A 15,005-nucleotide genomic window follows, 5' to 3' on the forward strand; every position below is an offset into this window, starting at 1 on the left:
GTCGGAACAGAGCTGGTGTTAGTCCATGAATAAATTACTGAAGAGTTTTCTTACTTATTACAATACTGTCAGAAATCATCTTAGTCTTGAGAATGGTTTTTTCAGTGTTCCTCCATGTCAGCTTTAAACCCGTGTTATTTGCCCTTTAATAAAGGAGACATTAGCCATGTCCAGCAATCCATTCTGTTGCATGGTTAGGTGGTGGTCATAATCCCATTTCAGAGGTACTTAGTGGCAGAAGAAGCTGGCCACTTCACCCAGTCACGATATGCTTAGATTTAACTGTCAGAAACTTGGCTGCAGGCTTCCTATTCATGTTGGTGATGAGTTTCTTTAGTTCTTAGTTTCAGTTTTTCACTGCAAAGTGTGCTAGTTCGCTATTTGGTTGCCTTATTTCAGCTCCTAGCACGTAGCAGGCTTTGCAAAAGTCAGCTCTCTGTGATACTTTACTGAGAAAATTGAAATTCAGTCAGAAGTACGTAATGGGAACGTTTGCTGAATGCAGGGTTTTTGTTTGGCTCTTTACTTCTAAACTGTGCCATGCAAAATCCAAATGATCTCATTGCTATTTTTATTTCTGTGGTAAGTGAATGGAGTAACCCAAAATCTCATCTGATGTTACACTTGCAAATTAGCGGTGTTGTCATTCTCTATATGTAGCTTCTTCGTGGAATACATAATGCTTTTCACAGTATGTTCTGCTCTTGTTAGCATCTATCTCTTCTTTTGAAATTAAAATGTTTGACATGAGGGTAATAAATAAAATGCAGAGTAGACTAAAACTCAGATGCTGGCAGAGTGTTGAGAGAGCTTTTATACCTAGACAGTTATTAGATTTGTGGTTTTGTTTGTTCTGACACAAGCTAAAACAGATAATGGCGTTGGCGATTTTGATTAGATTCCATAAGTCACACTCTTTGAGCTTATGTGTAGAAGAAAGAGGGCTCTACCTAAACAGACCTGTCCTCCATCCTTGATTCAGTCAGGGCCAAAATCATTTGACTCATACAACAGGTTCAGTGGAGATGTGGTTCTGCAGTACAAAGGAAGACTGTTGTTCTTCATGCTAGAACTGGTCCTCCATATCATAAAGGCAGATGAAGAAATTACCTCATAAGAAAATGTTATATTTAAGGATGTTTATTCCTTGCCTTTTACACAAACATAAATGATATATAAGTATCTCCTATTTGTTTTTAGGTTAAGTGTGCACAGTACTGGCCACAGAAGGAGGAGAAAGAAATGTTTTTTGAAGATACAGACTTGAAACTAACATTGATATCTGAAGATATAAAATCCTATTACACGGTGCGACAGCTAGAATTGGAAAACCTTACAGTAAGTACAGAAACCAGCACCAGTCAGGTTCTTCAGTCCCTCTGAGGTGAGATTCGCCTCCTCATCAACAAGGCCTTGAAAAAGATGGTCGTGAATTATAACAGATTTTGGTCTGGAGCTGGTGATTCTGCATGGGGTTGTTCTTCAGCCTCTGGTTTGTGTGTTGTGGAAATGAAAAACTCCTGAATAGTTATGAAACGTATCTGGGGAAACTACAGTCATTTTCGTGTCTCAGCCGTGCACCGAGTGTGAAGGTCAGTTTGTCACTACCTTTCAGAGAACCCTTTATAAAATCACTCAGCAGATGTTCTAGTGCTGTTGTGTTATAGCTGAAATAATTGCTTCTCCTGTTAAGGTACATGTTTGCATGCGTCTGCTTCTAAGGTTTAGTTTTAGGGGTTTTTTGGCTTTAATCTTCAAGTTTTGCATTGATGGTCTTCATCAGAAAGCAGGAGCTGTTTTAGTCCTGGTCCTGCAATAAGCTGTGTGGAGCTCAGTACAAGAATCAGACCAATCTCTGTCTTTAAGAGAAATACTCTTTCTTTTCTTTCCTTTTTTCCTTTTCTTTTTTTCTTCCTCTTTTTCCTTCTTTTTTCATCTTTCATTGTCATCTTTTTGTTCCTCTTTAGTCTTTTTTTTCTTCCTTTCATGTCTTTCTTCTTTTGTGCAACACCAAAATGAAAGCATACATGCTGTTTCCCACTCTTCCTCTTCTCTTCAACACTGCCATGTATTAGAGCAGTGAAAGCTAATCTGAAGCTCCTTGGGGAGACTGGCTAAGGAAGAACACCATTAACTTCCCCTGAATGCAGGTCACTGAAGATAATGTCTTAGGTCCTTGATGCTGGGCTAGGTGTATATGTCGGGATATGCTAGCCTGCATTCTGTTGTGTGCTGCTCACTGCTGGGAGGCACAATTATTCTGTTGCTCATCTGTTAGCATCTCGCATGCTTCATTTTGCCAGGAAGTGTGACAGCAGATACGAATTTGATCAAATTATGCCTCAGTAAGGATTTAGTTGATGTAGTTTGTGGCATGTTAACTATGGTGTCTGCCATAGACATGTTTGAGGGCTGTAGCTCAGTACTTCAGGAGGATGTGAGCAGCAGTAGGTTAGTAGTCTTTGAAAAAGTATTCAAGTTGGGAACAAACCTGTAAAGAAACAGCTGTGATAACAGGAGGGCTTTGTCTGCAGAAAGTGTAAAGGGCTTTTATAACTTGAGGTACTTCGTTTTGAGAAATCTTCAAATGATGGCCTGTCATTAGAAACTGGAAGGCAGTGCCAGCTGTCTTGTGGTGATACTGAACTCTACTGAATAAACTGAGCCGTGGTAGAAATTAGTAAGTGTACTTACCCAATTTCCTTTGCTCAGAATGGAGACCTTCACAGAGGTAATTCTTTGTCATTAGTTCCTGAGCTGCGCCAGCTATAAAAGCTCCCTCAGACTGGTGGAACTTTGTCAGTTGAATTTAAGCCAGCTGTTCTAAAGATGTAGTGACAGCCGTGAAGTCTGAGTAGCGCACAAAGCTGAGCAGGCACATGCTTCCATTCCATGGAAGGCAGAGTTATTTTCAAAGGAAGTAGCAAAAATTTTTCCAAAGGAACAAACTTTGAAGCTGATTTAAAGGCAAAAATGGTTGAAGCAGAATATCTAAATATGGAAGTGACTGTTTCCTAGGGAAATCCATGGGGAATTGTATTTGCCGCTTAGAACTTGTTACAGGTACCTGTGCTTTGAATACTCGTGACTCGTGTATCCAAGCTAAAAGACTTCCTAAATACTGTTTTTACAGACACAGGAAACCAGAGAGATTCTGCACTTTCATTATACTACGTGGCCTGACTTTGGCGTCCCGGAGTCACCTGCTTCATTCCTCAATTTCCTGTTCAAAGTGCGGGAGTCTGGCTCCCTTAACCCGGAGCATGGGCCCGTTGTGGTGCACTGCAGCGCCGGAATTGGGAGATCCGGAACTTTCTGTTTGGTTGATACATGTCTTCTACTGGTAAGAGCTACTTATTCCAGATAGGTGCTATGTCTGTAGAGTTACAGTTTGTTGTGGGTTTACAAAGAGCTGTGGTATGTTCTGTGAAGTATTTTGCATGCTATTTCCCATTACCTTGTTCATATTCTGGTTTGGAAGTGTATTCCAAGGCAGATTTTGTTCCTGACCGGCCATATTGAGTGTGGGGAAAAAATAGTCTCTAGTTTTAGTGTGATTCACAAAGATAGGCTTTGCCCTCCTGGCTTAAATCACTGATGTCTGCTAAGTAACAGCGTGGACTATCCTGGAACAATGTAAAATAAATCTAATGTGTTTCCTTTTACAGTCAACTTTGCCTTAGGCAGGAGGAAGTTGTCCTGACTTCAGGATAAAAGTGCAGTTCCTTTGGCTTTATTCTGTCCCTGTGTGAGAGCAGGCATACAAAGAAGTCAGGCCTAGGTTAAAATGTCCTGGGTGGGGTTTTTTTCTCCTAATTATATTTTCAAGGCAAAAAAGGCCAAAAGGGGGAAATACACAACATTTTGAGGCCAAGTGGCTGTCTTTTTAGAGACCCAATACATAGCTGCTGCTACCAGTTTTGCATGAGTTTATTAACTCGAGAATATGAAGGGTAATATGAAGGTCCTCCTGCAAAATGAGTCATTGAGCATCTCAACAGAGCATAAAGCTTGTTTCAAATCTTTATCTTCAGATGGACAAGCGGAAAGATCCTTCTTCTGTGGACATTAAACAGGTCCTCCTGGAGATGAGGAAGTACCGCATGGGGCTCATACAGACAGCAGACCAGCTCCGCTTCTCCTACCTAGCTGTTATTGAAGGGGCAAAATTCATTATGGGAGATGCTTCAGTGCAAGTGAGTCCTATTGACTGCACAGCCTGGTTTAACTCGAGTGGATACGTGGGATGAGCAGAATAGAGAAACCTTTACATTTCATGCTTGCTTTAGCTTCAGTAGTTTTTATGGGTTCTTAAATACAGTGCTTTACAGTCTGTCACGATCTACAGTGTGGTAGGTAAGAACCTTCACAAAAGTACCCATGATACAAGAGGTGGCCCTGTGTACTTTACAACACCATAATTGGTGTGTAGACTGGCTTCACTGGCCATGTGTTTCACTTGAGATCATAAAAACTTTCTAATATGCCAGAAGTTGCAGTACCATGTTTAAATCTGCTAAGCTTGTTCTATTGCAAGCAGAACTCCAGCAGCACAGACTCTGGTTTGCACTATTTGAATGTTACGGAAGTAGGTGATCATTTGTGCATTTATAGCTGTTGTCTGCTGGATGTAGCTGAGGTTTGGAGTGCTTGTAGCTCTATAATTTCCTTTTTTTCAATGCAAATGAACAGGTAGAGTATAAAGACCCTGCCATGGTAAAAGTTAGAGTAGCTTACATAAAGAAATGGAGAAGAGCTTAATAGGGCTTTTTCTTCCCTGAAGGAACAGTGGAAAGAGCTCTCCAATGAAGACCTGGACCCACCTCCTGAGCATACCCCACCACCTCCCAGACCACCAAAGCGAACATCCGAAATGCACAATGGAAGGATGCATGAACACACAGAATTCCTTCCTAAACATCAAGTAGTAGAGGAAGAGATAAGGTGTTTGGTCAGCACTGTGGAAGAGACGGTTCCAGATGGCAGAGCTCATTCATCTGTGCCACTGATCACAGACAGGTAACGCGTTTAGTTTCACCACTTTTAACTGTCCCAGGAGGAGTGTCCAGTTGGCTTATGGAATTGAGGGGTTGTAGGATGTTTGCTCATAAATAGCTTTTCATACAGAAGGGCTTGAACAGACCTTGATCAAGCTAGTGTAATAGTTCCAACCCACACTCTTTTCAGTAAAGCTCCTATGCTCTTGTTCATTTAACTCCACACGTAAGCCAGGGCCTCTTACAGGATCCTGCTAGTAAAGGAGAAGTGACAGCATAATGAGGTGGCTCAGTCTTGATTTACGTGCAGTATATGGTAATTTACAGAGGAGCTCTTTCAGTGCTCGCAGGCAGTATTAGTCATGTAGCTGCCTGGCTTTAGCCACAGTCAGAAACGTGAAAGGAATTGCAGGCAAAGCTACTTTTGATGAAAGGAGTAGAGTGGGCTCGCGAACAGAGGCTTTCTGCCTGTCACTGTAACCCCAACTGTAAGGACTTGCTGCGTACCGGACAGCAGCGAAGCCGGGGCTCCTGCCTGCGTAACCGCTAGGTGTCACTCCTGGGTTACCGGAGTGCTGGGGAAGGGGATGGTGTCCGCACGCCCTGGTGTTGCCGGCACCCGGCATGGTAGCTAGTTGTATTCAGAGCAACCAAATGAACGGAGGGTTCAGCGCTGAGTGGTTATTTCCCTCCAGTACTGAATGCTTCTGTCTTTGTCCTTAAGCACTAGTCAAGACACTGAAATTCGGAGGAGAACTGTTGGTGAAAACCTGCGTCTCTCACCCCACAAAGAAGAGTCGAAGAAGTCGGAGAGCTCAGAAGAGGATGATGAGAACATGATGACAACCTGGAAGCCATTTCTAGTGAATATATGCATGTTCACCTTCCTGACGGCGGGAGCTTACCTGTGTTACAGGGTGTGTTTTCATTGATGGACGTGCCAGCAAGAGCGACCCTGCAGGAAACACCACCGATTCCATGGGTTTGTAATCAGCTCCTCTGAAGGAAAGCGAATGGAGGCGCCTGAGCCTCGTCTCAGTGGAGGTAGATCTTAGCTTGAAAGGCCGGAACTTTGGTTAGGGCTTAAAGAGAGAATTGATGCACTAGGGTTTTATCTAGCCCTGTGGTCCCAAGAACATAATATTCTAATCTCAGGGCCTTAAAATATTCAGGAGTAAGCAGAGAAAATGCCAAATAGTCTGTTTTCCTTTTCTTTCTTTTTTTCCTCTATTTCTTTCTTTTTTTTTTAGACTCAATAGTAGAACTACAACACATTGTTGTTTTTAGCCTTTTTTAAAAAGCCAGTTCTTGTTCTTTTTCTTTTGTTTCAGAAAAACTAGGCACAAGTGAAACTTGCTTGTACTCTCCAAGTGTTGTAACCAAATACGTGACCTATATTGACGAGTTCCCAAAAACAGAAAAAGAACCCCACATACCTGAAGAATGTACCTTTTTGGAAGGGGAGGGCACTGGGGTTGTGGTTGGGGTTTTTGGTTTAGGGGGTTTTTAACTTGCTTCATCATTGCAGACTGAGTTGTGGGCAGTGCCTGTGGTATTGATATATTTAATCCTGGCATAACTGTTCTTAAAGAGCTTATTGTTTTTCATGTGTTTATAGAAACAGGCTTCTGCATTTGCTCAGGGTATCCCAACATGTCAAGCTCTTTTGTTTTTTCCTTCTTTTCCTTTAATAACTGTATCCCCTCATTGACTTTTGTTGCACTCTACTTGCACATGCGCCTATTTACATTGCACCATCCTCTGTAAAGCTGGTTTTACTTTTACATTCTGGGTCAGGAGAGGTTGAGGGGAGGGAGAGAAACAGGAAGGGAAATTCAACCAAAACGTGTCCACCAGCATTGTGCAGCTGGCATTCAGACGGACCAGTGCTTAAACCTCATCATTTGGAATGTAAAATGCAGTTTCACTCTGCTCCGTAAGGAATAGCTTCCTGCGAGGGCTGGGGAGGTGACGTGCTCGGAGCCACCGCAGGTGATGAGCAGGAAAGCAGTGCGTAAATCCAGAACAATTAATGCTGTGGCAGCTTCCTTAAGATATAAAAAGCTCAACAGAAGCCATGTTGGTCTGTGGACGTATCAGTTGGCTCATGATGCAAGCGTTCGTGTGCTGCTTTGTTCAAAGCAAAGATTTAATGTACTGGCTTTAGTTCGGTTGAAGATTCGCTCTTCAGCATCACGGGGCAGATGGTGCGAGGGGCAGCCCTGCACCTCTGCAGCAGGGGATGGGGATGCTGCCCCTGCGCCGCGCCCGGGCCTCGAATCATGTAGAGTGCTTGTAAATAAGGATTTGGGTGCATTGGTAGAACTGTGACTGGAAGTCGGCATTGCACTAACTCTTAGTCAGTGCTGTTCCTCGTGTATTACCAAATTATCAATAGAATAATAGCAAAGGTGTCTTTGCTCACGTCATGGCGCAGAGGAGAGGAGTAAACTCACTACCGGCGGCTGTAGTGACTGAAACCATGACAGCTGATTTACACCAGTGTTACTAATCAGTTCTTAAAGTCTTTCTAGAGTGATAGCACTTAACCACCATTCTCAGTGCGAGCATCGCTATGGAGTACCTTATGTAAGTCTCTCCACTCCATATTTATTTGTGCAAAGCTGTCTGGGTGTAGCTCTTCCTTCAGTGAATAAGTTGGTGAATGGGGGGGGATTGGGGGTGGGAGTTATTTCTATTTTGTGTTTTGTTAAGCTTGCATCAAGGGCTTTTCAAAAGTACAATAATAAATCCTCAGGTAGTACTGGGAGTCAATACTTTACCTGTGAGACTGTTGGTCAGACCAGTACTTGAAAGGAGGAATGTTGTAATCAGTCAATATTTAGTTATATTATTGGAAACATGAAAAATGAGTATAGAAAAATGGTAATATATAATGGCTCATCTGTGTATTTAAGATACATTATGTGATTGCTTTGTCCCCACTATTCTCTCCCATCATCTGGTAGAATATTGTTCTAAGGCAACATTTGTACCCCATTTGTATTAAAATGCATGTAAAGTCTTCTAGTGTCCTGATTAAATACCACGTGCTTGAAAGGTGAAAGAACTTATATTTCTGCTTCCTGATGTGCCCAAAAATTATATTTGCATGACCTGATCCTTAAGTGGTTGTGGTTCCAAGGGTGTTGCTGAAAGTCCCTTCGTTCAGCGCTAGACTGGTTTGGTGTTTATCGGATAACATGTACTAGCCCAATCCTTGGCATGACTTCCTATTGAATTCCTGCGTACTCAGTGTAACCCGGTTGTTCGGCATGGTTCATTTCAGCTGAGTAAGTATAGTACAGACATTCCAGAGAGTTTAGTAAGCCCTACCCACACCTCACCCAGGGCACTGGGGGCAGGCAATAGCACAGTGAGTTCAGGGGCTCACTGGCTGTGCTGCCACTGGAAGAGGAGGAGAGGGAAACCTCTTGTGCCAGAGCCCACTGGCAGCCTGCTGTGACCTGCAGAGATGCAGCTCCTGCAGCAGCGGCCCACCTGAAAAGGAAGAAGTGTCACTGAAAGAACTGTCCTGGTCCCAGGAGGGAATATGAAATGTTAGGCCTGACGGGAAACCGGAGCATCCTTCCTTTGGGTGCAGAACCATTCACATGGAAATTACTCTCACAAGAGAAAACTGCAGCTGATAAAGAGTTCTGACCACCCCTCTTCCTGGCTTTTGCCATTTCCCCCTGTGTTCCAAACATCCCCTGTCCTGGGATAGGCCGTAGAATGTCCCCCCAGCCTGGTGAGCTGTGGGTAAGGTTTATCATACTGAACTGTATGCATTTTCGTTTTGATGTCCTGTATATGTATGTAGTAGTTTGGGTGTGTATATACAGTAGCGTTTCAAAGTGGGTGTATTGGTTAACCTGTTCTTGGAAAATGGACAAACATCCATGTTAAACTTGTTAGAAAGTTAGTGAGCTGCTCTGCTATATGCCTTAAGCAAATATTTACTCATCAGGTCTTTCTTTTTTACAGATTGCCATAGAATAAACTTTTGTAAAAAAAAAAAAAGAAAACCCCAAAAAAGCTGCGTGTTTTGGTACAACGGTTGCAGGTCTCTGCGTAACCTGTACAGTTTTTCAATGATTTCCCATACGAGTTTTCAGTTCTCATTTTAGTTGTAACAATAAAACTCTTTTTTTAAAGAAGGTCCGTGCGAGTGGTGTTGCTTCCCCTCGGCCTGGGGTGAGGGCTGGCAAGGAACGGGATTTAAATGGTACTGGAAGAACTTACACGTAGGTCAGAGCTCCAGCGAGAGAGAGGCAGGTGAAGCAAGGGCTGTGTCAGGGAGAGGCATAGGGTATCTGTCTCCCTGCTCTAGTCTTTCACCTTAAAGAGTTACATTTTAACTACTTTAATCAATGTGATTTCAATCTGTGATAACACAAGTGTAGTAACACTCAAGGACAGGGCTTTCAAAGAGTTCCCGTTGTGCCGGAACTGGCCGCTGCAGGGTGGTGGGCCTGTATGTCCCTAACCTGCAGCGCTCACGGTGCTGGGGTGGTTGGCTTATTTATCTGTTGGTTTGTATCTTTAAGGGAAAGCTACAACTGGAGAGGAGGCGCTTGGAATGAGAACTAGGGAGAGGTGTGGGAGCCAGGCCTGGGGCAGTGGAGAACTTCCCGAAGCAGAACTTCTTTTCCCTGCTTTTAGAAAAATCGGTACATTAAAAGCAAGCATCACAGCACAGGTAAGGAGCCTGTGAGGTTTCACTCTGCTATGGTGCAGCATGACCCAAGCACCACATCCTGCTACCCAGCCCTCCTCAGTACAGCCTCCAGCTGCGTGAGCAAGCTGCACATCTCCAAACTCAAGCCCAGCAGCAGAACAGCAGCTCAGGAGTGGTGGTGGGTGACACCCTGACTGGAGGCAAGGTCCTCCTTCCATGTGGGGGTTACTGCCCTGTCTGCCTGTGCCCAGCACGATGGAGCACTCACAGGACCTTGGCTCAAATGTTTTATTAGAATTGTAGAAAACAGGATGAAATCCAACAAATAAATACTGAATAGAAAAAGTTAGGTATAAAAATATATACACACAGAAAGCCAAACCCTGTCAAGTATTTTACCTGAAGCCAGGCTTCTTTTCATAGTGAGCGCACTGGAGGGTAGCCAACGTTGAGTAAGGAGCCTGCCAACGCTGTGTAATTATGAGAAGTTTTGACCTATGGCTAAATGAATACATTTTAAAACCAACAACAACATCAACAACCCAACTTCTCCAGAGCTGTCCATGTCTCTCAGACCTGCACAAGCCAGGTACAGTAACTGCCGAGGATCCATGGGGCAGTCCTTGCTTAGTCTCCTTTCCTAAGCTGCAATGATGATGAAATTGGCTGTTGAAGCTTTCCTTATGCAACTGAACTGTACAAGGGAAGGAAACACCAGGCAATACCACCGGATAGTCGTTAATGGATGGGGCAGTTGCTGTAAAGGACCTGGTGTCTGCTGGTTTCTAGATGGACTGCTGGAAAGGGAGCATTTCTCTCCTTTGTAAGGAATAAATAAAGGACTTCACAGAAAAATAGCTCTTGAGCAGGGGCAGCTGATTCCAGTAAGATGGGGAGTTTAACTCAACCTGGTTCCATATTCTAAGAGATCCCAGTTTTCATTTGTCCAGCACTTGGTATTTCATCATGTGCTGAGACAGTAAAGAAGTATTCCCACCTGCTTCAATGCAGCCAGCAACCTGCCCCTTTGGGAATAGGTCTGTGCTTAAGCAGGGCATAAGTAAACCAGACCTTGATGAACACCACAACCAGCTCCTCAGGTACCCTTGTCTCTGCTGCTAAAATACTGTGATTTCGATTTCAGCCTCTTGCTGTACGGTGTCTCTGAGTTCACAGCAAATCCTGTCCATCTTCTCAAAGGCTTGCCGGCCCTGGTCACCTGTGGGGAAAGAGAAGACAGCCCACAGTGAGGACGAGAAAGCAGCCAGAAACACTAAAAACCAGGATTCTCTGGAAATGCTGCTGTTGTGACCTTGTTCAGAACAAGAACTCTCAGTAGTGACAAACACATTTCGAAGGGAATAGTTTCCCAAAAACTACTCAAAGCCACCATGGAAAAATCAGGCCTTCTGTAAACATTTCCACATGAGTAACAACTTGGAACATCACAGCTGGAAAACTTGTGTAATGCACGTGAAGCTGAGTGTTTCCGAGAAGCAAGCCTGGAGATCCCCAGAACTAAGTGTGAACTGAAGTGGCTTTGGGAAGAACAGAAGAGGGAAACTGCTATCTCCTGAATCAACTGGACACCCTCCCCAGCAGCTCTGCTCTGCAGAGTCAGCCTAGGCAGCTCTTTGCCCTCAGCAGAAGCACAAGTACCAATGGCCGCACACAGGGAACACCTGTGTTTCATCACTGAAGGTCCACTCCACAGCAGGTCTGCTGAGTCCAGGTGAAGTAACAGGCCATGGTCCAGTGTAAAACCATTCTGTTTGCATTCTACCCCTCCAGTATTCAGAGTGGAACCATTCGCAGAAGAATAGGAATATCAAGATTAGAAGTAACCAGTCAGTTTGTAGGTGGCTAAACAAGATTACCAGACCCAAAGAGGTCTCTTAAATATAAGAAAAGAACAACAGACCTTTCAGTCATCCTCACTAAGCTCAGAGCTGGAAGAGGCTTTATTGTGACCTGCCATGTTCTAATGTTCTTGTTACAAAATCTATGAGAATGTTGCTGATGCCAGGACTACCGTTAGGCAGCACCAGTGGTACTACCTGCCACCTTCTTAAAAGGAAAGCTAGTGGCTCTTAAAGCACTTTATCCTACAGTGATGGATGGCCTTGGTCCTGTTCTGCAGACTTTAACAGAGCCTGTGGTTATTACACATGGTACGAAGTTTATCTCAGTGTTTATGAAGTAGCTACTGATAAAAGCTTCATTGTCCCAGATGTGTTCAGGCCTGTTCTGGTTCTGCACTATGTTACAGACTTACCAAAGGACAGTGTTGTTTCTCTGGCTGCATTCCTCACTTCCTCAGCTTCAGACTGGCACAGCTGGGCAACCTGCTCGATGCTCTCAACACCCTGTGTGAGAACAGAACAGTTTGCAAGAGTAGCTCTTCAGCAAGCAAGCTAAACACATCCAATACTGACTCCCACCTCTTCTTGCATCCGAGTTCTACTATCACCTTCCTTCCCTCCCCAACCACCCCCAAACACATCAGTTCTGATCATGCTCAGTAATTTAAGAAGGCATGATACTCCTCTCCTGTTTTAGGGCACAGAAAAAGTGCAAAAGTTCCCAGGTACAGGTCACTGCTGCAGCACCATTAAATCAGCACAAACCAGTCAGGACCTTCTCTGAAAGGGCAGCTGCTGGTTGTGCAAGGGCAGCAGTTGCTTTGCAAAGCTGACTTTGAGGATAAGACTCTGATTTTAAAGGTTTTTTCCAACCTAGCTGATGCTGTGATTTGTTGGGCTTGTCTTGTGACTTGTTTGTAGAAACTGTGCTCACAGTAATGCCTTGTATGCAAACTCACTACCAAACTGTGGCGGCTGGAAAGCTTTACATCTGTTCTGGCAGCTTCCCACAGCAGCGATGCAAATGTTACTGTTATTTCCTGGCTATAATCAGCTAGTATTGAATGAGATTAACTGATTTAACTTTCAATTTCTACAGTTAAAGCTTTAGACCCAGCTCAATGTACAGCTCGCTGGGGCCAGTTTTTCGCCTGCAAGATGTCCCCCAGTCAGACAGTGGCTGTTGTCCTTCACCAACAACAATGCTGTAGAAAGTAAAACACTCTACCACTGTACTGTGCCTCTCACATCAAACTGAGACACTCCCAGATCCCTGCAGCTCCCTGTGCTGCTGCCTTTTGAATAGCAGCATAAATAGGTTGTAACTTTGGCAATCAAAAAATTCATTAACCCCCAAGACAAGGAAGCTGAAAAAGCAACCCTACTGGCTTAAAAACTAAAGCTAGATACACTTCTGCATGTGGCAGTTTGGCCCATATACTTACTCTGAGGTTTTTAAGAGCCAAACAAGCAGCTTGCTGAAGTCTTGTGTCGGAGTCAGCTAAAGCATCGGTGTAAAACAAGAGAGCCTGAATTGAAAAGAAAAAAAGGTTTTATAAACTACAGCATCATTGCACACTGTAATTCAACCTGACCTAAGCACTGTTGGCGTTACCAAGCTGAAACCGAGTAATGGACATGGACAAGTCACTTGAGTACTGATGTAGTTTAGGTTCTGGTTAGGAGGTCAGAGCGGACAGCAGCACTGTTCCAGGACACCAGATCCACGTATTTCAGCATCCATTCAGACAAGCTAGGAAGGTTTCAGCCTTTACCTTTTCCCTGCAGTTCCGGCTCGCCGCCGCACGGCACAGACAGGCCGTGGCCGCTTTGCTGACGCGGTGGTTGTCATCCAGCTGCAGAAGCCCCAGGAGCCGCAATGTCTGCGGCAGCGGCTGGAGCCGGTTCAGCCGCTTTCCTTTCAGCTTCTTAAGAGTCTTCAGCCGTCCAGGGCACTGCAGCTCCTCGATCAGCATCACTGCAACAGAAAGGGCAGCGTCACTGACAGCTGAAGGCAGTACCACAAGACAAACCCCTCTAATTCTGTGTCCTTTTGCCCCCAGCAGTTGTTCACAAGGGTAAGACACAAGCCAAATGTGGCAGGAAGCAAATCAGGACAACTGGCCCTTTGGCCATCCTGTCTTCTCTCCCTGTCATTGTTTCATTTCCTCCTATGCCCAGACCATCTGATGAATGGAGCAGAGATTATTTCACACTATTAGTTCATGGAGTGCAGTGAAGCCCTGGGTACATCAAGTACAACATGCGGTGCTAAAGAACTGCACCTACTCCTACGCCTTTGGGTATTAGGACAAGCAGACCAGTCCTTACAGTAAGGAAAACACCATTAAGCAAAATGCTGTAACCATCCCTGGCAGATCTTGCTGTACTGCTCAAAGGGAAAAGCCTCTGTCTCTTAAAAAGAAAGATGAGCTCAGGCACTGGATTTGCAGTTCCAGTTTGAAGAATATCCCAGGACTTCCTCACTGGCCAGCACCACACAGACCTCAGGCCTGCCACAGTTGAGTCATCTGCATCAAAACAAGACTGAAGATGCAGCCAATATCAGGACTATTTTTAAAGTAATTCTTTTCTGACACAGACCAAGCAGTAAGTGCTGTCATGTGCTGGACTCGTGCTACATGTGTAACCGCAGCTGCAACCAGACATAGGTAATAGCAAACAACAGTCACACAGAGCTCAAGTCCCTGAAGCCAGCCCTAGATTGCTGCCAGCTGTTTCTGCTTGAACTTCAGATTATTACAGACCCACTTTTTAGGGCACTTAAGAAATCCATCTTCCCACCTCTGCTTTGTTTTTACCTTGTTACATATGGGAGCCAGGCTTGTCTTTCCTGTTCTAATTAAAAATTACATGGTCATAAAGGGAATTAAAATGGAAACAAATTGTCAAAGCAATGGTTGGGCTGCTTTCTGCTCTGAAAGTGGATCCTGATTAGTAACCTGGGGAGCAGCAGCTGGGCTTGTCAGTTCAAGGGAAGGAGCCAAGCACTGCCCTTACCTTCTTTAGCAAGTTTTCCCAAGTGTTTCTCCAGGCTGGTGATGTGGTGCTTCTCCAGGTAGCTGTAAAATTGGAATGAAGTCACCAGTTCTGGCTGGAGGGGCAGGCAGGGGAGCAGCCCATCACAGGTGACAATCTGCTCTAGCAACCTCTGCAGCACTGGAAGCAGCATGGGAAAGAACAAAGTTGGAACAGTTGGAGCTGTAGTTTAGTTTTAAAGTGCATAAAAACAATGTTTAGCCATGCAGCAAAAGGAAACCTGAGTGGCAGCTCAGTACCTGCTTCTAACTGACGGGGGTATTTCTCCTTCACTTTGAGCATCAGGGTGTATTTTAGTGCATGACGGAATCTTTCTGCTGAAGCAAACAAGATGCTGCCGGGCTCTGCAAGGTCACTCCAGATCTTCAGGTACTGCTTCTTCTTCTTAGTCTTCTGAATAACTGA

At 44.4% G+C, this 15,005-nt stretch overlaps 2 protein-coding genes across 6 annotated transcripts in view; one reads left to right on the forward strand and one right to left on the reverse strand.

Annotated features, from left to right (window-relative positions):
- Positions 1–9,157, forward strand: part of PTPN1 (protein tyrosine phosphatase non-receptor type 1) — a 43,343-nt gene extending 34,186 nt beyond the window's left edge. The window contains exons 5-9 of the mRNA XM_065691306.1: positions 1,201–1,338; positions 3,134–3,343; positions 4,035–4,196; positions 4,784–5,019; positions 5,722–9,157. Of these exons, the coding sequence (XP_065547378.1) occupies positions 1,201–1,338; positions 3,134–3,343; positions 4,035–4,196; positions 4,784–5,019; positions 5,722–5,929 (954 nt within the window). The 3' untranslated portion in view covers positions 5,930–9,157. The remainder of the gene's footprint in view (positions 1–1,200; positions 1,339–3,133; positions 3,344–4,034; positions 4,197–4,783; positions 5,020–5,721) is intronic.
- The window catches only part of RIPOR3 (RIPOR family member 3), a 52,858-nt gene continuing 46,861 nt past the window's right edge, over positions 9,009–15,005 (reverse strand). For all 5 annotated transcript variants that reach the window (XM_065691302.1, XM_065691301.1, XM_065691304.1 and 2 more), the window contains 6 exons: positions 14,840–15,001; positions 14,562–14,720; positions 13,316–13,518; positions 12,986–13,069; positions 11,954–12,044; positions 9,009–10,897 (listed from right to left, as the gene is read on the reverse strand). In XM_065691302.1, the coding sequence (XP_065547374.1) occupies positions 10,797–10,897; positions 11,954–12,044; positions 12,986–13,069; positions 13,316–13,518; positions 14,562–14,720; positions 14,840–15,001 (800 nt within the window). In that variant the 3' untranslated portion in view covers positions 9,009–10,796. The remainder of the gene's footprint in view (positions 10,898–11,953; positions 12,045–12,985; positions 13,070–13,315; positions 13,519–14,561; positions 14,721–14,839; positions 15,002–15,005) is intronic.

Source organism: Lathamus discolor, chromosome 11 (assembly GCF_037157495.1).
Source record: "Lathamus discolor isolate bLatDis1 chromosome 11, bLatDis1.hap1, whole genome shotgun sequence".
NCBI classification, from domain to species: domain Eukaryota; kingdom Metazoa; phylum Chordata; class Aves; order Psittaciformes; family Psittacidae; genus Lathamus; species Lathamus discolor.